Source organism: Dreissena polymorpha, chromosome 4 (genome assembly GCF_020536995.1).
Source record: "Dreissena polymorpha isolate Duluth1 chromosome 4, UMN_Dpol_1.0, whole genome shotgun sequence".
Lineage (NCBI taxonomy): Eukaryota > Metazoa > Mollusca > Bivalvia > Myida > Dreissenidae > Dreissena > Dreissena polymorpha.
In genome coordinates this window covers 140,782,471-140,806,076 of record NC_068358.1, presented here as the reverse complement: position 1 = coordinate 140,806,076, position 23,606 = coordinate 140,782,471, and the positions used below count along the sequence as shown (strand labels likewise).

The 23,606-nt window shown below is 32.2% G+C and overlaps 1 protein-coding gene across 4 annotated transcripts in view; it reads left to right on the top strand.

Moving 5' to 3' along the window:
* LOC127879568 (vascular endothelial growth factor receptor 1-like) overlaps positions 1-21,269 on the top strand; it is a 100,635-nt gene extending 79,366 nt beyond the window's left edge. For 3 of the 4 annotated variants that reach the window (XM_052426509.1, XM_052426506.1, XM_052426508.1), the window contains 6 exons: positions 16,454-16,584; positions 17,081-17,315; positions 17,544-17,564; positions 18,301-18,600; positions 19,322-19,351; positions 19,574-21,269. In XM_052426509.1, coding sequence (XP_052282469.1) covers positions 16,454-16,584; positions 17,081-17,315; positions 17,544-17,564; positions 18,301-18,600; positions 19,322-19,351; positions 19,574-19,737 — 881 coding nt within the window. In that variant the 3' untranslated portion in view covers positions 19,738-21,269. Of the gene's footprint in view, positions 1-10,016; positions 10,651-16,453; positions 16,585-17,080; positions 17,316-17,543; positions 17,565-18,300; positions 18,601-19,321; positions 19,352-19,573 lie in introns of those variants that run through there. The other variant, XM_052426507.1, reaches the window with a different exon arrangement.
* The last annotated feature ends 2,337 nt before the right edge of the window (positions 21,270-23,606 follow it).

The window sequence follows — 23,606 nt, the reverse complement described above, 5'->3', positions numbered from 1 at the left end:
ATCCTATGTAAGCATAGTAAGTACTAATCAGCAACTATGTTCAAACATGGCACTGTATCAAATAGGTATTTTGATTAACACAAATGATAGAAAGCATTGTCTATTGCAGCGTACACCGAAGCATGTACTGTAATAGTAAAAACTTAGAACGAAACATGTTTGATTCAATACAAACTGATTGTACATAAAGGCACTGCTATCACTTTAATATTCATTTATCCTTTGTGAATGTAATGCTTATTTGTTTTATACATATCTCAAACAAGAATGATTCTGTAAAACATGAGATGAATGCAAATATATTTTGTTGAACCATACTTGCTTTGAAATCAAGATAAAACTTTTGTTTAAATGTTACGACAATTTTGCCATGCTAGTTTTACCATCGTGCGTTGTGATATGTATGCAAAGATTTCTTGTAAATAAATGCTATACTTAAAATGAAAGTTCGCTTAAATTAATTTAGGTGACAATTACAAGTAAAATACACTGCCCGTGGTATCCAATGATTATCGTGTAGTGTGTTCTCAATAATTGTTTTATATGACAGACTCATTTCGTCGCTTGAAGCGAAGATTTGTCCGAGATGAGAGTTATGGCAATGTTTTCCGTTATAGACAACATATGTATTAAAACACAAATACAAGACGCAAGACAAATTTGTAAAGGATACAAATGTGCATTGTGATTCTCAATATATGAATATATTCACTTAGCATCCAATGTTTTTTTCATGCAAACTATTATCAAAGTAGACACATATTTCAAAATTTACGAACATTCATGGCACGTTTTGTAATACACATTATGCTTAAACACCAACTAACTGATTTGTAAGTGAATTTTATTATTAATCAATCTTTCCAGTTATCAGAACACAGCGTACAAAATTGACATGCGCATGAATCCTAAATACTTGAATGGACGGCGTACAGAAATTATTATGAATAACGAAACTAATTATTTTTTCATTTAATAGGCTACATGTTGACCAAGTATGATTATGTTGTTCAAGTATTGTAAAAATAGGTAATGGTTGTTTTTCAAACATCGTAACCTAACGTCTTTAATGTCAGTAAGTTGTATAATGCAATAAGATGCGTTTTGTATGCATCAGCAATTATGAAAAGACATTAAAAACACAGTTGGTCTTCGTGGGCACTTATCATATAATGTTCTTTAATAGGGAATATATAAACCATATATTAAACATCATCAAAAACTTGCTTATGTTCCTGTTTTGTTTATCGAAATCAGTTATCAAAACGCTTTATTAAATAAACCACTAAGCATTCATCTCCCAACTCATATTCGCGTTATGGTGTAGTTGTGCAAACAACGCTTTATCTCAAAGACGCTATATATCTAAGCCGCTTGTGGTTCATGCTTTAGATCATATGCACGATAATAACTGAATTATGTGTTCGTATATAGATGATAGACATTGATTCTTAGCTACAATATCAAATCTTTACTTAAGGGATTCATTGGCGGCTGTTTGACTAACATTTACAAGGAGGCAGTGTGATAGATATAATTAAGATGATGTTGACAATAACAATACATTATTAATCGGAATATTAATATTTACGAAAATGTAACCGTTATTTTTTTTACAACCATTGTATTCAAATTCATAATATGTTCACTTGACTTTATGAGTATGCTTACTAAAATACGTTTGGCCCTTAGCGAATATTACGATACGGATGAAATTGATAATATTCACTTCAATTTAGAAGCACATAACAAGGTTATACGAATACGTTTTCTACGTCTTATTTATAACACTATGAGTAATATGTTCGGAATGTTTAATTCTAAAATAGTAATATTTGATACAGGTACGATTTAAAAAAATCGCAATTTGAACACGTTATTTTGGGAAATACGTATCACATCAAAAGTAAATGTACACACATTATTTTACAGAGTACAGAGAACAATTCCAGATTATACTAATTTTTAATCAGCACATGAAACATTTTAGATAAATTGTATGCACACATTTAATTATTAATATGTTTGCTATGGAAGATTCTATATTAAGGAGTTTACTATGTACGCGACTATTGATAGTTTTTAAAGACACAAACACAAGTATGTTGAAGACATGTAATAGACATTTTAATTAAGAAGAAAGAAATCTTTTGAATTGATTTTAATTCTCGTGTTCGTAATACAATAACCACGCGGCGTTGTTTTAACACAGCGAGTTAAATTAACGCGTGTTTCATCTATAACGTTATATTCCGGTAAATACATGGCATCCTTCAGCTTTAGTTACACGCTAACTGGTGAATACTTTAAAAGCTTTTCCTCGTCCGATGTCGTATGATGATAGTATTAGCAAATTAAAATCACCACAATTTTGGTACTTCATATTCTTGTTTAAATGTTTCAGCCCGTTGAAATTACTTGTCTCTGTTGTGATCTTTCAACGTCATGAACATCGGCGATTTGTTAGAATGAGGCGACTATCGATTTTGATCATATTATGGACGGCAATGATATCCGGAGATTTTAATAAATAATCGTAGAAAGTCAACGCTGACATGGAAAAGGATTTACTTTTGGCTGAAAATCCCAACAAAATGCAACAGCCACTGTTTTAAATGCGGAAATGTTATAATTAAAAGGACATTTAGTTTAGATGATATTGGATATGGAAGTTAACTTGAAAATGGGGATACTTTACTTGACGGAGTTCAATTTTCATCTTGTGTTAGTAGTGTGTGTTATGTTGTGTTCATTATTTCGAAACGGTAAGTTATACATGTATTTAGTCATATACACGTATTACATGGTACATTATGTAACTCGTCAAATTAATTGATAAACTAATATATTATTATTATTGAATATAAGATATATCGTGATATATTTGTTTATCTACATGTAATATAAAGAAAAGTAATAGGTTTAAATATAAAACAAAGAATACACTATCAGACAAATACACTTTTAGTGGTATTATTTGATAAGTTGAGATCAAAGAAACCCCGCTTTTTTGTTGTCATGCACAATAATGCAAGTTATTCATTTAAGAGTGCAGCTACTGCTTTGTTCGTGCAATTACGGTTCTAAACAAGTATTAGGTTTAACAAGGACATCCCGCTGCTACATGCTAAGTGAAACGAGACAAAATCTGTTTGTATTTTGTATGTCAGTCGCGGGGGGTAAATGTAAAACGTCTACTTCAATGAACTATTGTCGGAACTGTTAACTCCAACGTACAAACGATATTTTGCATGAAAATGGGCACTGTATATATATATTCATTAGGTATGCAACATGTGTGATAAATCAAAGTTTCAAAAATTAGTTGCATACCGAACTGCTGCCTTCGGCCAAATACATCATCACAAAAGAAATATGGCAAAGACAAAGCATAATAATATAACGAATTTATATGTGAACATATATGACACTCAATAAACGTTTGCATATTTTAACAAATCTGGCAATTAATAAACGTCTTGATAGTAACAAATATTAAGTATTACTAAACCGCACAGTTTAATGTGTGGTATACATGCCATTATAATGCAGCTAGACGATTTAAATTCACACAAATAAGTTTAAATGCTTGAACCAAACCATGTTGCAATGTTTCGTAGTTTTACAACTTTTTTGCTAGATGTTATTAATGAGTATTAACTTATAGATGATTAATGATTAATGCTAAAGTTACTTTTAAAGCTTAGTTTGATTGTATGTTGAGGGGTTACAATTTGACAATCTTTTACGACTTTTATATGTAATAAAGCGTTGATAATTATATATAATACTTACCACCAGTAATTATTCATGAGAATAATATGATTGAACAGTTTTGTAATATGGATAACATACACATGCGTTGTAAATCAACGAAAAACTAATTACGTTCCCTTGTGAAAGTATCTTGTACTGTTACGGTATATTGCAATACAATTGGTTTAACAGACCACCCTTTGAACAAATCCAATAGAACGTGTGGTAAATAAACCATAACTGTACCTAAGTAGTGTTGGTAACATAAAGCTCATTTTATTACATACATAAACTTGTGTTTTCTTCGCATCGATTCATTCAAAGAACTTCTATTTACACAACACCAAAAATAAGGATACAACACGATACACTATCGACTTGTCATATGCTCTAATGTATTATTTTCTTTTTGAACTTCATGTCTTGTAACTGATGGTCAGTTGTTCAACAATCATTGGATACGTTTCCTCAAATATCTTATAAATGTATATCGCAATAATCAAGCACACGATGGCACAGTTATGACATGTGCATCATTTTATGTATAATATCCCCATAACTTACTTAGATATCTAACTTGTGGGATCGACAAATTAGGTTGCGTCAACGATTAATTAGTTATTGACACGACATAATTTACTCACGGGAACGACACAAATAAATCGTGTGAAATACTTAGTATGTCGTCGGAACGAGAGACCCTTATTGCAGTTGATGCACAATCATCGGATCAAAATACGAGCAGTGTAAAAAGCATTTAAGAACGCAAATCTATGGTATCGATATCTTATGAAATTATGTTGGCCACCCTTGTATAAGAAGTTTTTTAAATATGCATGAACACATTAATTCTGATTGGCTAGTGACGGGTCGTAATCAAGATTTGTCAAGCTCTAACTACTTCTAATGTCACTACTACGAGTTAGTATGCTCGATATCGTCCCTACGACTTATCGTATTAAAGAGATACCAAGTCGATGAAACGACATAAATAAAGTAAATTCACTTTTTACATCTGAACCACCTAGCATATCGGACTGGTTACATATGTTAATGTCCAAACATTTATTTACGAATTAGTAAAAAAATAATAATAAAAGATTCAACTCTAATCGTAATACTATCATCACTACTAGTGTACTCGAACGTTTAAACCGTTAAACACACATGTTTAAAGCTTATTTTAAGAGGCATATCTTGCTTAATTCACACCGCTTTAATCGTTCGTCAATTCACACCGCTTTAATCGTTCCTCAATTCACATCGCTTTAATCGTTCGTCATACCAGTCTGATAAATATAATATACCATTAGGAACGACACTGACTGCCGATTTTCATCATCTCCTCTATAAATCATAAGCACAGTTAAATATGACTTCATAGTGTGCAAGGATTTAATCTTATATATGCGTCAAGTATATCAACGTGTATGCGTTATAGACATGGAAATTGAACAACACTAGACGCATAGAGAAAAATGAATGATTTAGGTGTAATGCTGTATTTTATTTCACGGTTGTATTCATAGCGAAAAATAGTCTCCCATGTTAATAGAAAAAATAATGATACAAACATCTAAATAAATTTTTTTTTCTCACTCCCTTCTTTTTAAAATGTTTATGTGAATCAATGTTCAGCCATATTCGCGGCCCAAAATGTAGTCAATACATATTTTCAGTAAGTAAAAATTAACGGTACGCATCAATATTATGGCTTTATTATTGCCGACACAGGCACGTATATAATTACACGTTGAGTGATATAACATTGCTGAAGGGTCATACAAACGAGTTGTCAATTATTGGTCAACTATGTAATTGTGCTACATGAGCCAACACCAATTTGCCTGGAACGTTGCTGTATTGTGAATTTCGAAGTATATTATGCCCATATGTTTAGTTGGCATTAGCATTCTCATATGCATAACAAAACGACACACATAAACAAGTGGTATAACCATTGTAAAAATTAATAGAAGAAAAGCCATGCATATTGATCACAAACGGACTTGCAGTGTTTTCTTTTTTATATTTCTTCTTAAAGTGATAGTATGTGCATTTTTCACTGTTGAATTGAGCTGAAAAGAATTAACAGGTTAAAAGGGTTAGTTAAAATGTGGTTACTGACCAATTATGTACAACTTATCTTGCTACCAGTTGCTTATATATAATATAAATTATATTCGATATTTTACATGACTGTACAGTCCCCTAAGCCGAGCGGAACTGTCTTTTTATTAGGATTGGAGTTAGTGTTCGTGTGTCGTATGAACGAATCTGCACTTAAACTAAATTTAGATTCACTTCGTACATCGAATCATTTAAAATATCACTTTAATTATAGGCTCTATCACAACTGTATTTAATGTGCATATCTTTTGAGAAGGTTCCATCGGTGTAAATGTTTTACTCGCAGCGATATGGAATCTGTCTCGCAACAATTTCACCGATAGCGGTATGAATAATGGCGACTATCCTCGCTTATGACAGATAATATGGCCCGAATGTAATAGCAGTGACAACACTGGTTCTGTTTAGACGGTAGTGCATTAACATTCCTGGCTGATTGCTGATCGCAGCTGATCGGGGAGGAAATAAAGACAGACTTCAAGAAATGCACACAGCCAATACGCCTCAGTTACGGTCTTATAATATTCGATGCTATTTCATAACAAACAATTTCTATATGAAGTATAATTATAACGTCTTTGTTTCATACCGGTATAAGTTCTCAATGCTTTGAATTGTCCGTGCCAAGCCGTTAACTCCTACTTTAATAATTCAACTAGTGTTGTTATTATTTCTGTTCTGTAACGTATATTACTGGATTACAGTAAAAGGAACTACTCAGCTTACAGTAAAAGGAACTACTCATTTGAAAATTTTTCTGGAGTTTCATTATAAATTTTATTCTAACGGACTTCGTTTAGTATAAACAGATTTAGTATGTGAATAAATCGTATACTCTGCATGAAATAAATTAAGAAATAGGTTAATATCTCACCTCTTACAAAAATGACCTAATCCGATTGGCTTAGAGCGGTCACGTGCCCATGGTGTATTTGTCATACACCCCGAGTAATATCATACACCCCGAGTAATCGAGTAGTTGGTTCAGATATAATCGTTACACAGTTAGTTAGCTTCGCTCTCGTTTGGTATGATATATGTATATCCCATACACCATCAGTTTCTAACAGTGTTACGTATGTCCTTATTTCATAAAGAAAAAATATGAATCTGTTTTTATGCATCAAACACCATGACAAATAACAGATGGGTGGACACGATCGCTGTAATTCGCATCTTTTCGGTCAGCATCTGGCGTTATTTCACTAGTTTTCATCCAAAACATTCTGTTTCAATTTTGTAGCATTATCAGGAAATGCAAACTCCTTCCAAACAAGTGACATATTGCAAAATTAAGCTTATTTGTTGTACACATTTCCTTTAATAATTATGTATACTGTTGGCTCTCTTTGGTGTTTCCTGGGACTTCAGTTAGACATAAAGGTTAAATTATATGTTTTCATGCGAGAATTCGCACACAATAAGTTGAATTTTACCTATGCATTAGTGGTATTTGTGTGACTATAGAGTCCGTGTTTAATTCTTTAGCGAGCAAGAGTAGTGAAATGCTAAAATAATACATCAAAGCCACCTTCAATTTTGATTTTTTTTATTGAATCGTGGTTTCCTTTTGCCGTGTAATTCATCATGAATGCACACACAACATATTATACAAAAATTTATATATTTCGGACCGGTTGTGTGAATATATATGAACAACACCTATTTGATATATATGACCATGAGTATAAAAGTATGATTACTTTCATATGCGTTCATCTACTGACGAATAACGACGCAAGTAAGCATACACCTTAACTTGCCTCTTCATCATTGAAGAAAACTTATTACTATGAGTTTTATTCATTCTATTCATCCTTAACAGGTTTAGATTTAGAAAACACTATGTACCGTACGATAAGCTCCTGTAGCCACGAACCTTCTAGACTCTAGATCTAAAACTGACGTTAATATGTCAACATCTTCTCCGTTTAAACTAATGGGATTTAGGCTATAACAAAACCCTTCAAGAACTGACATTGCCAATATCGAATTCTGACGGACCGTATTCAATTGCCAGAGGCCGTTACACAATAACAGAGGAAATTGTTGGTGCGGTACAACGTCTAGGCCTTTTTTACACTCAAAGAAACGCTTAATTTGAAAATTTGTTTAGGTACAGACCTAAATGTAAATGTAACTGTCATTTATCTACTTTCGTGTGTCGTGGTACCAAGCTAAATACCTTGTATGAACCTTATTAATTGATGTGTACATCGTGTTCGTTGTTTAAGAAAGCCATGCCGTTAAACAAATAGTTGTAATAGACTTTGTATTGTATATGAGTTGATAAGATACCTACTTTCCAAATCTTAATTTACTATAAAGCTTCTTCAATACCATATCATTATTGTTTCGATTATATTTTCATTATATCAGAAAAGCGCAAAGTGTTATAACACAAATAAATACAAAGCATGCATTAAATCATACGTTCATACAATGCGCATGGCTTATTATTTCATTTTCTATTGTATATGTAATCAATAAGGCGCGTTACATTTTAACAACGCTATACATATACTGGACACGAACTTCTTGCTAAAATGTCGGCGTACTTCGTTTAACTCGTTTACCCACAAATTAGCCACAACTACAAAGAAATACCCTACATTTAAACAAATGTTCGGAAATTCTTTATTGTTTGTCTTTATCGTGTGCGGTTGACATTTTTTGGAAATAGTCCTTCAAGATTTAAAATATTGCTTCTAAGTTAAAGCGTCTATAACGCTCAAAATCAACGAAAATTTCGTAAAAGTATTTCTTAAAATAAAGTTAACACTTCACTAATCAGTGTTCCTTATAGCAAAAGCCACAATTTCAACGCTAGATGTGGTTTTATTACATAGATTTTCGTAGAAACAAAATGCTCGTTTTTATTTATTTTTGACACAATTAATTCCATTTTAATTTTCCGCGAATTTATCTATTCATACGACACACGAACACCTTGTTAGTGTTTATTTGTCGTATGAATATATATCGTTGCGGGAAATTAAAATGGAATTAAATATGCAAAGCAATACTAAAAACGAGCATTTTGTATCTACAAACATATATTTTACCAGACCACATCTGGCAATGAAATTTCGGCAATTGTCACCAGGAACACTGATTTTTAATTGGTTAAGTTTATTTTACGAAACATTGTACGAAATGTTCGTTGATTTTGAGAGGTAATGTCACTTTAACCAAACTGCGAGGAATTCGTGTACACTCGTATCGGAAAAGAAAATTATTATCCGCTTTTGCGTGAAGAAGTGTTGTTAAAGTGTGCACCGCGTATTTATAATATCTTTACAGGTCTTTAAGCAGTCCTCATTATGTCGTTGTGTTTCCATTTAAATCATTGTCAGGCTTGTGAATTGATTACGCTGATTTCTTTGTGCATTTGTGTGTATTTGTGTGAAAATGCTTGTCGATAATGATAGTTTGACGAAACGTGTTTTTACCGAAACGTGTTTTTACCCAACCGTATTTTTAAGAAAATGTGTTTTTAACGAATCGTATTTATAAGCGCTTACAGAACTTTATTTATAAGAATAATTTCCTTTTGAACCAAATATTTCGTATGAAGTAATTACGTGTTTGCTTGACATTTAAGCTTAAGTGGCAAATAAAGTGATTTCATAATTCCCCAATTGTTAAGATTGTTAAAACATCATGCACTCTGCGTATCATAACATATTCTATTTAATTACACATGAATGTTATTATGTTATTTCAAAATATTTCTTCTAGTATTTGATATCCTGACACGTAAAATAAGGAGACGTTTATGATTTACAATGCGCAAATAAGCCTCATTGTTTTATAACATCAGTCTAATTGTATGATTTTACGTACAATAAATTGTCTCCGTATCAGAGATTACAAATTACTGATCTGCATACCCACACCATACACGGTTATTGGAAAAATGATGGCCATAATCACGTTTGCATTGAAACTATCAGCCCACATAACGCGACTGGTGCTAACTGAGCCATAATGTTGGTTTGGCAGGAACGCCGGGCATTTGTTAAATCATATCCAGCTCGATTCACCTTTAAACCGATCGACGTATATTCTGCATTGCGGCTGCCTCTAAAGTTGCCATAGGTTTTCTTGGAGCAAAAGCCAGCGTGCTGGAGGCATTGGCTTTTCCATCTGGTAGAGACATGGCATGGTCGAATAGTTGCTTCAGCGGATGTGTTGTTGAAGCGGTTTCACGCCATTCAACGCTTAACGTATCTGTGACATTCAGCTAAGTTGTAAACGTTGTCCAACTGATCTGTTTAAGGTTTGTGAACGTGTGTGGATTAACTCGAACACTTTTTTCTTAGTATTTATTTATAAAAGTTATATTGATTGAATTGGACCGATAAAACATTAAGATAGCACACCTTGTGACAATTATACAGATATATCAATACGAATTACAGCAAATGTCTTATTAATACATACATGTGCGTATAGTATATGGATTAAACTGTAATTTTTAAAATAATAGGAGTCGAAATTTGTGTCAGGACTTATTGCATTATCCTTTCGATGAGGAATATCCGCTGCGTAGTGCTACCTTGCTACCGTACGACCATTTGTTGCAAGCATAGTGCCACTGTGATTATTGATTGCATTACGAATTATAAGGAAGTGTTAGATGTTGAAATTACGAAACAATTAGATTGCGTAAAACTGCAATGGAATTAACCTCTGTGTTAAATGCCGAAATAGTGTGTCTTTTGGTGCTTCAGTGTGGGTTTGGCACAGTCTGCCAAGAAGGTGAGGCGTATTGTGTTTATGGTTTTAATATGTAACGCTGTTGTTTTGGTAGCGATTTTCATACGCTATTGAACAGATACATGTTTTGTACGTTTAAAGGTTGGTGTATATTCATCAATATTTGTGTAAAATCATCTTTGAACAAATTGTGATTTCGGAAAGATGGATTAATAAAACAAAGCATCAAAGTAAAAATATAATATTGATAATAATATTTATAATATTAATAATAATAACAATGTTAATTATTATTTTTATTTTTAGTAGTAGTAAAAGTATTGTTATTAATATAATTTTATTATTATTATTTTATTTTAATAATAATAATATAAATTATAATTATAATTTATAATAATATTATTATTATTAATAGTAGTAGTAGTGTTGGTCTAATTATTATTATTATACAAACATAATGTTAATTATTAAAAATGTATAACCTGTATTTAATGCTAAGTTTATAAATCGAAAAAATACCAGTCGCAGCATAATAAAGTAGTAGTCAATAGATTTCTTTAAACAAACGAACACGAAGCCTCACGAAGCGTATTAAATGCTTGAAGAGCACAGATGTTCTATCCATATTAAAGAAATTCCTGCATAATATTAAGCAACGCTGCATTAAAACTGATCTGACTAATAAGGGAACCATGAGTCAACCGGCTCACTTTTACCGTCTATTCAGTCTCAATCGAACATGTCAATTCGATCGGATGCAGTGCGACATTAATTTATTTCTGTAATTATTCAGATTCCAGCCATGAGTCATTGCAGCTTATTCGGTTGAGTAATAAAGGAGTTTTATTACAATCGGGGCCGATACGGGAGAGGCAATATATTGTTGTATGACTTGATCAGTGATGCAAACTGTGTTATCAGTAATTACAAAATATTTATATATAAAACAAACACATACGATGCCTTCCATTATGCAGCAGTATTATACGGAGATTAAAAAGTACCACTGTTTACATCTTAAAACAGCTGTCGATACGTATTCGACATACATTAAACGTAAGCAGTATTAAAATGGTTGCGCAATATATGTGTAGTGTATATATTTGAGCCATTCAATAACAAATTTGATGACAAAATGTTAATGACAGGAATATTTAAAGAGCGGCAGTGAAGAGCTCCTTCCGGCTAACGCCTTAACAATTCAACTATCCAGACAGATGTTTGGAAAATGCGATACAAAATTTATACTTAATATTCATATTTTTTTGCGTCTGCAACGCTTTATAATTGTATCATTTACAAATAATGATTACACATAAACGCAATCTTATTAAAAGCAATGGTCTACATGATAAAAATGTTTCGCCAATTGACATGCATGTTTTGCCTGCCTATGTAATACAAAATTAGAAAATAAGAAGTAAAAAGATTGTGATTTTGATATCCGTAAAGCGCACTCACATAACATTATATTCGACCATAGAACTATATAAATAAATATGCAGGAATACAACTTTTTAAAATTAGTAATTGTTAATCGCTTTTTCGTCATTTAAACATGTTTTGTTAAACGGTACATTTTGTAAGTATAATAGTATGCGCATTAAAGCCATTTTAGAATGAAAATGCTTTTGAGGATACATCGTGTAAACTGTACGGTACATTTAATCTCAATGGGGCCTAGCAATGGGTTTTTACTCTCAAGTATTGATTATAAGTGTCTCTTATTTCAACATTTAACATAACACATGCAGATATTTGTAAACGTTGGTTTGTTCTGTTTGTTAAGAAATATACACGCTTCGCGTCATCTTTCGTTTTCATTATTGTTAAAATCCACCTGAACATATTTAATAAAGAACTATACAAGCCGTATGAACGGATGAATGATTTTTTCATTACATATAGATTTATATGATATACAGTTATCTATATGATTTACAACATCCACTATTTGTTTCCATTATGATCGAATTCAGTTTAATCGTCTTGAAAGAGTAAAGGCAATCTCTATAGAATTCAACCGGCAATAAAACAATACAGAACAACTTGTCTCTCACACTTGAATAATTTAGTATGTGTTTAAAACAATAAAACATGTTGAATTAAACATTGTTTCCGTACATATATCATGAGTTGGCACGACAGAGTTTGTTAACCTTATCGCGTTTTATTTTTTTATTTTTTTTGCATTTTGTATTTTATATCTTGAATAGGCTTTTCTGTTATGGATCTGCACAAAATGTCTTCATGTGCGAAAGTATTAAAGGGGCATTTTCAGGTTTTGGTTAATTGACACAATTAAAACAATTGTTTCATATTCGCAAAGTTTCGTTGTAGTTACGATATTTGTGAACAAACAGTAATACTGAACATTTACCATGCTCTAAAATAGCCATTACATGCATCTTTTGACGATTTAAAAACCTGAAAATTATAAAGCGTTGCAATGCGAAACGATTGAATAATTTTGGAGAGTTCTGTTGTTGTCGTTTTATTTTGTGCAACTGTGCGAGGATTGCTTATATAAAGTATAAAATACAACATTTGTTTTATGAGCACGGATGGCCGAGTGGTCTAAATGGGAGACTTTTTTACTCCAGGACTCCAGGGGTCAGTGGTTCGATTCCTGTTGAGGGTTACATTTTATTTTATATTTTAAAAAAATGACTTTTTACTGGAGATTTTTAGATCCAATGTTTAAATTCATCAATATAGAGCATTTAATGACAAACTCCAATACATGCCAAAATCGTTGAAATGAAAAGAACGTTTGCGCGATTGCTATGCCCGCGTCAGAACGAAACATATTTGTAAAAGTTGCACTTTTTGCAAAGTGTAAGCGAAAACGCGTTACGTATTCTGAGATCAAACGACTTTCGTACATAATTTCAAGGTTATAAAACCACCTGTTCGAGTCAATATTGCCAATAAACGTTATTCGAAACCCAACTTATCTCAATATATGATACCTTATTAGAGTTACACGCGCTTGTATTACATGAATATTTTCTAATTATCAAAAGGTTTGAGGCCACATTAGTCTTAATTAAGACTTTTTAATGAAGAGTATTTTGCGGTAACTTTTCATCTGGTATGATCTATAGAAATCTACGCTTTTTGTGGTTAAGTTGTGTTTGATATCAACCATATGTCCAATATGTTTTGAAGTCGAGAATGCAGTTGTTGCTCTTAAATTTGTCTATATACAGTTTAATTATGACGACAAATAACTATGGTTCAATGTGGTTAATTATCACTTATTTGGAATTTGATTAAGTATGTGTAAATCTATTAGGGTGTCAGTCTGACTTTTTTTGCGATATTCACGTAACCTTTCGATTTGAGTTAATACGCCAGTTTAACAACGACCATATGCTTCAGCGGACAAACGGAGGGCTGGAAATTATACTCCTATGCTTAGTTTTGCCAGCATCGATGTAGTTTTACATTATCTGGAAGAAGTACTACTCATTTTAAGGCGGTATGTCGAGAAAAGAAATAAGTTCGCAATGTCCGAAGGTCCAAAGTCAAGGTCAAATGAAAGGTATGATTTAAGAAATCAGTCTATAACACTTTATCCGGAGCATAATAATCAGAGGGGGTAATCACGTGACAAGTCCATGCCGAGGCAGGTATTTTTCGTCGTTAATACCCTTTACTATTTGTATTATTATTTTTTATTCCGCTAACTTTCCAGCCATATTAGAAAGAAAGTTACTGACTTTTATTTCGAAGTAATATTCGCTCTATACCTCGACTTTCCTCGGTGCAAAATTTCTTGGCGGGATGACCTAATTAGGGCTCCACTAAGAAAAGTTGCACCGAGTAAAGTCGAGATATAAAGCGAATTAAAATACGAAGTAAACGCTAATCACCTTTTACTGATATGGCTGGAAAGTGAGCGTCATTTAAAAAATAAACAGAAGTAATAAAGGGTATAAAACGGCGAAAAATAACTGCCTCGGTATGGACGTCGTCATCTTGTCTAACACGTGATTTTCCACTCTGTAATAATTGATTTGGAAAAAACTTACTGAAGAGATCAGCATGACGCGATGGTATGTCGTGCTCAAGAAATAGGTTCAAACTAATTTTAAATATAAAGGTCAATTCAATGGTTTAAATTGTTAAGTTTACAATCAAGTGAAATTAGACATCCATAATTGCCGTCAATTAACATAACGTGCTCAACCACTTTTGTAAAGCATTATTATTTTATTTTTTAACTATAAAATATAAAGTTGAAATAATATATAATAATACCTATCATGAAGTGCCGGCATATATGAATTAATTCTTTATAATACAAGCCATATGGTGTATGCTACACACAGCGCACGCGCGGTATTATCTTATCGAAATTGCAGAAGGGGCGTTGATGAGTTTGAAAAATGTGTTGTGCTATTTTCGACAGCTTAGGAAAATAGCATTTTCTTTGAATACGTTTAGACGCCTGTACTTTGTAATGTTCTACAGGTTCCGTGAACGTGTTTATTGTAAAATAGCTAAACATTAAACATACGTGAAGAAGTAGTGTCATTATATTGTCATAGTCGAGTTCCTCTTGACTTTAAAAGTAATTAAACTAATGACTGTTTACTATGGGATTATGGTATTTGAGCAAAGCAAATTACACCTTTGATTAATGTATGACATACACATTGATATGCTCAAATAAGTGTTATATGCTTTATGAGTATGTGCCTTTTTAAAGAAATTTCATTTATGTCTAACTTAACAGAATGCAAGCTTACGTGTACTATACAGTTTTGAACAATCTGGATGTTTTTAGTTTGTTTTCATTAAAAACATATTGTGTACACAAATGGGTAGTTTTGTAATGGCGCTTTTTGTCAAACTTCGTTTAGTTTATAACTTTATATATAATATATAATACGTATTATGTAATATAAAACCTCGTTGATTATGCACACTGATAATGCATGCGACACGAAAAACTCGGATCAATAACATAACGAGGATCTGTTATCGCTATCATGCTTACAAATGATGCCTGATCACACCATTGAAGTATAGTGTAAATAATGTGCTATTTTGTTATGCATTACATGAGAGCATAAGAGCAAGTGTAACACGTTAGCGCATATATGATAAAGCGCGATTTTTACAAGTGCGTGTTAGTGTTTTCCTGCCAATACTATATATCATATGATAATTAATACACATTCAGGAGCCTGTGTGCTATGTCGCTGACACAGTTCTGATTTTATTATAAACATCCAGCGCGAGTAGTTATTGCTATAGTTGCTGCAATTCCACAAGTTCCTATGATGCAAGTATCGCGTGATTTATACGAACTGCAACACTGGCAAAACCTATGAAAATGCTGTGTTATAAAACTTATGTATCCTGTTTTAACCTTGCTTGGAACAATATTTGTGTACATCGAGGAAAAACGAACAAAATATGTTTGCATTTTTTGTAAAGACCATGTTCTTGTGAGAGCCAAAATACAAAACTATGAATCTTGTATATAACGCATCACGTATGTGTACAATGAAAGCATGGGTTTCAAACAAGGACCTTACGCTTGTGAACTTTATGAGCATGAAATGCATGCTTATATTTTCTCGTATATCTATATGAGATATATTTTCGATATTCTATTGATTTATTGGATGCAAATTAATAAGTTTACTCGCTTGCAAAACGTATAGTAATATATTCATCGCAAGTGTACTGAAATCTCACGCAAAACGACCATTGCCAGATTTATGTTGGTTGTTAAAAAAACAATATTATGAATTGTTTTTTTTTAGCAATTCTACGTCGTGAACAATACTAACTTATTTGATATTAACTACAAAATTGAATTCTTCAGATGCTTACGACTACTACAGAAGCAACCCTTCCTCCATCCCAAGCTTTCTGCCCGTCCCCATGAACATCACAGTCCACGAGGGTGAGACCGCGCACCTCCGATGTAGGATTCATAACCTTGGTCCAAAGTTTGTAAGTTATTACTGTTCTTAAATATTGACCAAATGATAGGCCATCGGTTCCAGCTGGTGAAAACTGTTAAACGCATGACACGGTCTTGTATTTTGGGGGAAGTGATCATTTGCGAAACCCACCACTGTTGCAGCACAATGCAAAAGATGTTTAACAAACACAACACACACATGAACACAAAACTAGTGTAACCTCGCTAACTATTTATGAAGGATGGTACAATGCATTCCAATAATGTGAATTAATAACTTTGGGTTTTGAAGAAGTTTGGCAAATGTAAACTTTACACGAATATTGATTGGGTTAGAAATGTGTGTGTTAATATCTACTGACAGATATGTGAACGAATATGTTTATACAACGTTTACATATTATCGCTTCTTGTCCTGTCCATTGAAATCAATGTATCTATAAACATATTATTTTTAGGGATGACCCATTGAGTAGACATTAACGTTCACGTATAGTGTAGATGCTACTTTTCGATTGACAACAGGTCGTTTGGCGGAAGGCGGACGATGAATCACCTCTGACACTGGGTAAGACGACCTTCACCCCTGACGAAGACATTGAGGTCGAGATTGAAATAATCAATCCTAGCGATGAGGAGAATGAGGAAAGCAGATACGACCTTATCATCAAGAACGTATCTAAGGACCAAGAGGGCACATACGCGTGTCAAATCAGCGCAACAAATAACTACACGTTCAATATAACGTTAAACGTTTTAGGTATGGAGAATATACGCTTATAAATATATCATTAACAGTATGTTAAATGTGTTGGCGCCCTCAGTAAATAATTACATATGTCGAATTAAAACCTCCTGTATCAGTAAGTAATGTGCATAATCTGTTTTTGTAAAGTGTATGGTATTTGCAAAAAAATATCGTTTCTTATTAAACAAATAGTAATAACGTCTGGATACATACAAACTAATGCGTTGCATTTTTTTTCAGATCCGATAAAATATTCACCAGGTACGTGTTGTTTCACTCGACTAAGAATGCAAGAATAAAGAAACGTTTACAGCATGTCAGCTTGATTTGTCTATAATTAATAGGATATTTCCGCGGTAAATAGGATGTACAGACCTATAATCAAACATGACTAAACAAAGGTCTGACATACAATAAAACAAGATCTTCAATCAATGTAGTGGATATCGTTTTAATAATTAATTTGAATTTAAGACACACACATTAATAAATATCACTGTAATTGTTAAAAACTCTTCCAGTTTAATCAAACTCGACAAATTCAAATATTGATAGCGTCTAACAAAATGTATGATTAAAGTTGATTTAAAAAATAAGTTTTGTACAACCCAAAAAGTTTTTAAATAATAATTATGTATGACCCAATCACTTGCAATAAGAAGTACGCAAATAATATCGGGAACTTGAATGGGAAATTTTATTTCAAGATGGATTTAAGTAGATTTCGGCGTCAAATTATGTTCTCAATCATTTTTGGAAAAAAACATTACCAATAATCGATTGATATTGGTAGCGAGGCAAGAGATATTTTCTTGGAGATATAACAAGGTCGAAAATATTCGTTTGTAAGCAAAAGGGCATAGACCACGTATTTGAAAAAATACTTTTACTTAAAATATTACGTATTAATATTTTATATTAATATATTAATATTAATATTTAACTTCTAATACGAGATATTTTTAATATTAAGCTTCATGTGTATCAACGTTTACAGAAGTCGAGTTGACTGGGACTGAGTACGTAAGCCTAATGGAAGATATTCGACTAGTCTGCAACGCCACTGGGGCTTTGAAAGCCCCTGACTCAGTAGACTGGTTCTTCAATGGGGAACCAATCAGCGAAATGAAGCCCGAATGGTTCGGACGGATTCTGCAATTGAACCGGAAACCAATACCCGGACGTTCGTTGATAAGTGAACTTGTGATCAAACGCGTGACAATGGGTGACAGAGGGCATTACGTTTGTCGGTTGACTAAAAAGCTGGCACAGGGGTTCAAGGTCCATATTCTTAATGGTATGCAAAGTATGTCTCTATCCCATTTCATCATGTATCATCTGTATTGATACAACTTTTTCTATGTATTTATATGGCATTTATTTTATAAGAATAATTATGATATTATTATTTACTGTTTTTTCTTTAAAGGGACCGTCAATTACGAATGACGAAAACGAAAAGTTCTTAAATACCGTATTTTTTACAATTATTATTGATTTAAATATCACGACTTGTATATTACATTACTTGAACAGAATTCATATTTTTAGTATTTTCGGTAATGAAATTTTGCGATGTGAAATCGAAAGTACTTCGCGAAAATAGGTGACAAACGATATACACACTATTAAGAACGCAAGTAGAATTATCATTTTATATATAAAATATATACAATTCACTACGCATGCACAATAAGCATTCCTGGGTTTACCACGTGACGATGATGATCAATCTACTGGCGTTATTTATAGTTAACTGGTAGTTACCTGGTACCTATACCCAGTAAAATGTATTACCGAATATACTGAAAATATATAAACTTAATAGCTTTTTTCAAATAATGTAATATACCAGTCGTGATATTTTAATCAATTTAAACACATAATTGTTAAAAAATGCGGTATTTTAGAACTTTTTTTGTTTCGTCATTATTGGTTCACGATTCCTTTAATAAGAATATCATGAAAGCATTGACAATGTGTAAGTTGTTATTATTATGTTGTTGTTGTTTTTTCAGACAAAAAGAATCATAAAGAACCAAAACGAGGTACGCAGAATATTTTTTTTCTATAATAGTTAATTAAAACCAATTAAAACCAAAATAGTTAAATAATAATGTAATAACTATGATTGCTTCAGTATTTAAGTTTAATACCTTAAAACAAATATATGTTCATTAAATACAAAAAACATATTTGCTTTGTATAATTAGAATTTCGATGTGAAATGTACAGCATAAGGTGGTTTTAAATTTTTCAATTTTCTTCAGATATGGAAACGGATGGAGAGTCATTACCTACTGATAACGACCCGTCAGATGCGATGGCATCACGTGGAAAAAATGACGCACGAGCACTTACATTGAGTAATAGCTTATGTTTCCAAACGGCACTTTCCATAGTAACATTATTCTGGAAGATATGTGCATCATAGCCATGGGTTGGAAATTATATTCCCGATGAAGATTGAAGAGTTCCGTTGGACCTGCGGACACAAATTGTTATTACTTTTTTTCAAAATGGAGCGTTGATGTTGCTAGGAATAGCGAATTTAATGAATCCTTGAAGTGAACAATGTCAATGATTTTACACAGAAGCATTTCCACTTGTGTAAAGACAATAAATGCAGTAAGGTGCGTTCATGTGGGTTTGTTTGTAAAACGAAATAAATCTTATTCACGATGTCTGGATGAATTTATTGAGTTCATTTTATGAAAACTGACTTAATTTGGTTCTGCATAACGTTGGCCAATAACCATCGCGTACATAATAATAGACTACACATTGTGTCTACGTATGTGTGTTGGAAAAAATACTTTTGAAAATTAATAATAACTTTATATATCTTACAAAACTACATGAGTATGCAAAATGAACGGTAACCGAACGACACTCATCTACGTCTTACTTATGGCATTGACGTTATACAAGAAATACGAGGATAATACGGTCTTACCTTGCCTAGAAAGATTTGCCATAAGTACATCTACGACTTCGGATTGCTTTTACTGCGTTATATATTTAAAGTTTGGGGATTGCGTACACCATTAAACCACTCGAGCGTCTTTATTATATTCATATATTTTGCGTATGTGTGAACAAAATATTATGTTGTATGTAACCTAATCATCATTTCGTGAATGTTTCAACGACGAAAACAATATACTTTTATAGATTGTGCTATGAATACCTCTTTTTATTTATTTCGTTTGCATAATGAATTATTTGTTTGCATCAATTGTTTGCTACAACATTTGAAAATACGACTGTATTTCATCTCTTAAATTCGATTGCGCTTCGTCATAAAATGGGAATTAGTGTAAAACATGTTTTTTTACACTAACATAAATTCGTTTCACAGACGTAAATAAGTTCGCCCAAAGTAATTGAATATTGACAGATTTACGATTGTTTGCAATACAGCAAAAGGCGCAATCTCTCAAATACGTTATATATGTTGCAGCAATTATAGCGAAGCGTTTCATCCTAGACGTTCTAACTAAAAGTTATTGTTCTAATTAAAACGAACGAGGTTGTTTTTACTAGTATAAATGCTTTATATAAAATACAATTTAACCCGTCGAGGATTAAATTTGTTTTCTGTTTTCGCCTTGTATAATTCTTAATAAAATATCACAATTCCATTTGATGTATTTTTACATGTTAGTATACTTAATATCAAAAACAATTTTACTGGTAGCGTCGATGATCATTTGTATAAGGTCTTGTGATATGTTACAATTCATTTCGTTTTTTAAGACATTCATCACATTGAATTAATATTTGTGAACATATTTGCCAGTTATTATGTGTACGTGTTGTACAATTCCTGTAAATACGGGTTAAGCTTGAAAAACATGTTGTTTGCTATTGTAAGGCATGGTGACTACCATGTGCATGAATAATATGTCGTCATGTAATAATTTATGTTGTTACTATTTACAAATAAACGTCAAACACCCTAAATGCTGTTGCTTTTTATGTATTAAGTTGTTTGGGGCAAAATGGTCGTACAAATAATTAACTAAAAGCTTAGAAAACTAATTTTCTTAAATAGTTTATCAAGAAGCAAATGTGCGTTGGAAAGTTTCTAAGCGACGTTTAAGACGTGCTCCATACGACAATACGACTTCAAGTTTAGATAAATGTAGCATGAAAAGTAATATATTTAAAATTCACATAAATTACGTTTACGGCCTTCGCAAATGTAATTATATTTGAACACATAACATGAATACAAATAACACTACAGGCATTTATTATCTGCTTACACACATTGTATTCGTAATAGTAAAGTATAAACATCAGGCACAGAGATACAACATAGAAATTGTAATTATATTATTCGAAGTCAACACCAATGTCATTAAAAAGATTTTAGCATGAAATATTTTGACAAAGCATAATATAACTCTTCTCTTAAGAACTCCTGCAGCACACAGTAAAATGACATAACATCATTGAATAGTTCTTTAGAGCGTCATTAAATATTCACCGACACACATTCTTGACGACGATAGACAACATCAATCTTCCCTAGTTGCTATAAATGTAAGATAAGCTTAGTAAATGCAAATTCAATTTCAATCGTATGGGCTAATTCCACGTCACGTGCAATCATCAAGAGATGTGAATAAGTACACTTTTTGAAAGAATGTTTCGTGCATACTTAAAGAATATGCATATCCTCTCATATCATTGATGGCCAATAAGCCTAAGAAGTGTATTTTCCAATTTAAGTATGTTATATTTACATTCGTTCTACAACCCTTTAAGCTAAGGGCGTTGAAAAATTAGTACGTGCTTTAAAAAGCTCCAATGTAAGAAAATTTTAATTTAACGTAATTTTTTCATAACAGAAATGTATAACAAGTCTGCATATTTTTAATAATCTGTCTTATTAGTTATATAAAAATAAATCTTCAGAACACATTTAGCAATTATGCTTAACGCAGACGGAAAGAATCAGGAACATGATTCCATATCTTCAAAGGTAATCAATATTTTGATTCTATGATTTTGTTGGCAAATGATTAAAGAAATATGTTGATGATTTATTTTAATACACTTGGCTATGCAAATCTGTTTGTTTGGTCTTGGAAGTTTATTTTCGAATTCTTCATTACGTATCATAAATATTATTAATCTGTCGACAACGCTAAACGTTATGGGTATGCGAGACGTCCCACATGGTAACTTATATTTACTAGCGGATGGTTATTAACTATGTTTAAAATATTCGTTTCCAGTGGCGTGATCGGAATTTAGTTAAATATGTATTACAAAGAAAACATTTGATATAATGAAACACGAATCCATTACCAAATTTAAATACAAGAATATACTGACAATAGACATTATAGTATAAATCACATCTTAAATAAAACCAATATAACGTACATAATGATACGTATATTTGTTTTATACGTCATGAAAACAAATGTTCACTACTAGTTCATATGTTATGGTTCAAAGCAGAAAGACGGTATAACATATGATGTATTCAAAACTTCTAACGTTTGTCAAATGCCTCTGCCAAGTTTTGGTTGTACAATGCAGTGATGGAGATTATATGTCATTCTTAGCATTGCATTGTAAATTGTCATTCGATGTTCTTCAAGAAACTTTCGAACTACGATAAATAAATGTATTATCCCCTGATTGGCATATATTCAAGATTCTCTTGGCTATGCAAAGGTAATTTGCATTGAATGGACCACCATACTGTCGTAAATAATTTATCAAGATGTATTGTACATCTACATTGGTAACGCCTACTGTATTTATGCCCCCCTCCAGACCATAAATTAAGGCAAAACGTCAATAAAAATCGATCCGTTACATAAATTACGGGTTTTTTTGTTATGCTTTGTAGTAGTTTTAAAAATCTCTGTGCCAAAAGTAATCTGATGAATATTTTTATATACATTTCAATGTAAACAATACAAGACTCACGCTGTTGACTTTACGTTATGTATTTGACGTCATGACGTCATTATTTAGCAAAATTATCAAGCTAAATCTTCCAGCACGAAACAGTACTGACATGGGTAGATGGTCGATTTGTTTCGTTCACTCGCTCGCTCAATGTTCACTCGTAGTTTAAATATGTAGTCAATCGAAAATCAATATCGTGTGCATTTTATTAAGCAATATTGTGTAAAATAAAAATACATGAGGTTACAATCGTCTTTAGTAAAGTTAAAATAATTATCATTGTTTTATCAGTTAAAAAATAATGCATCAACGATGAGGTAATTTATATCGGTCATAAGAGTACGATTTGAATACATGAAATATTAC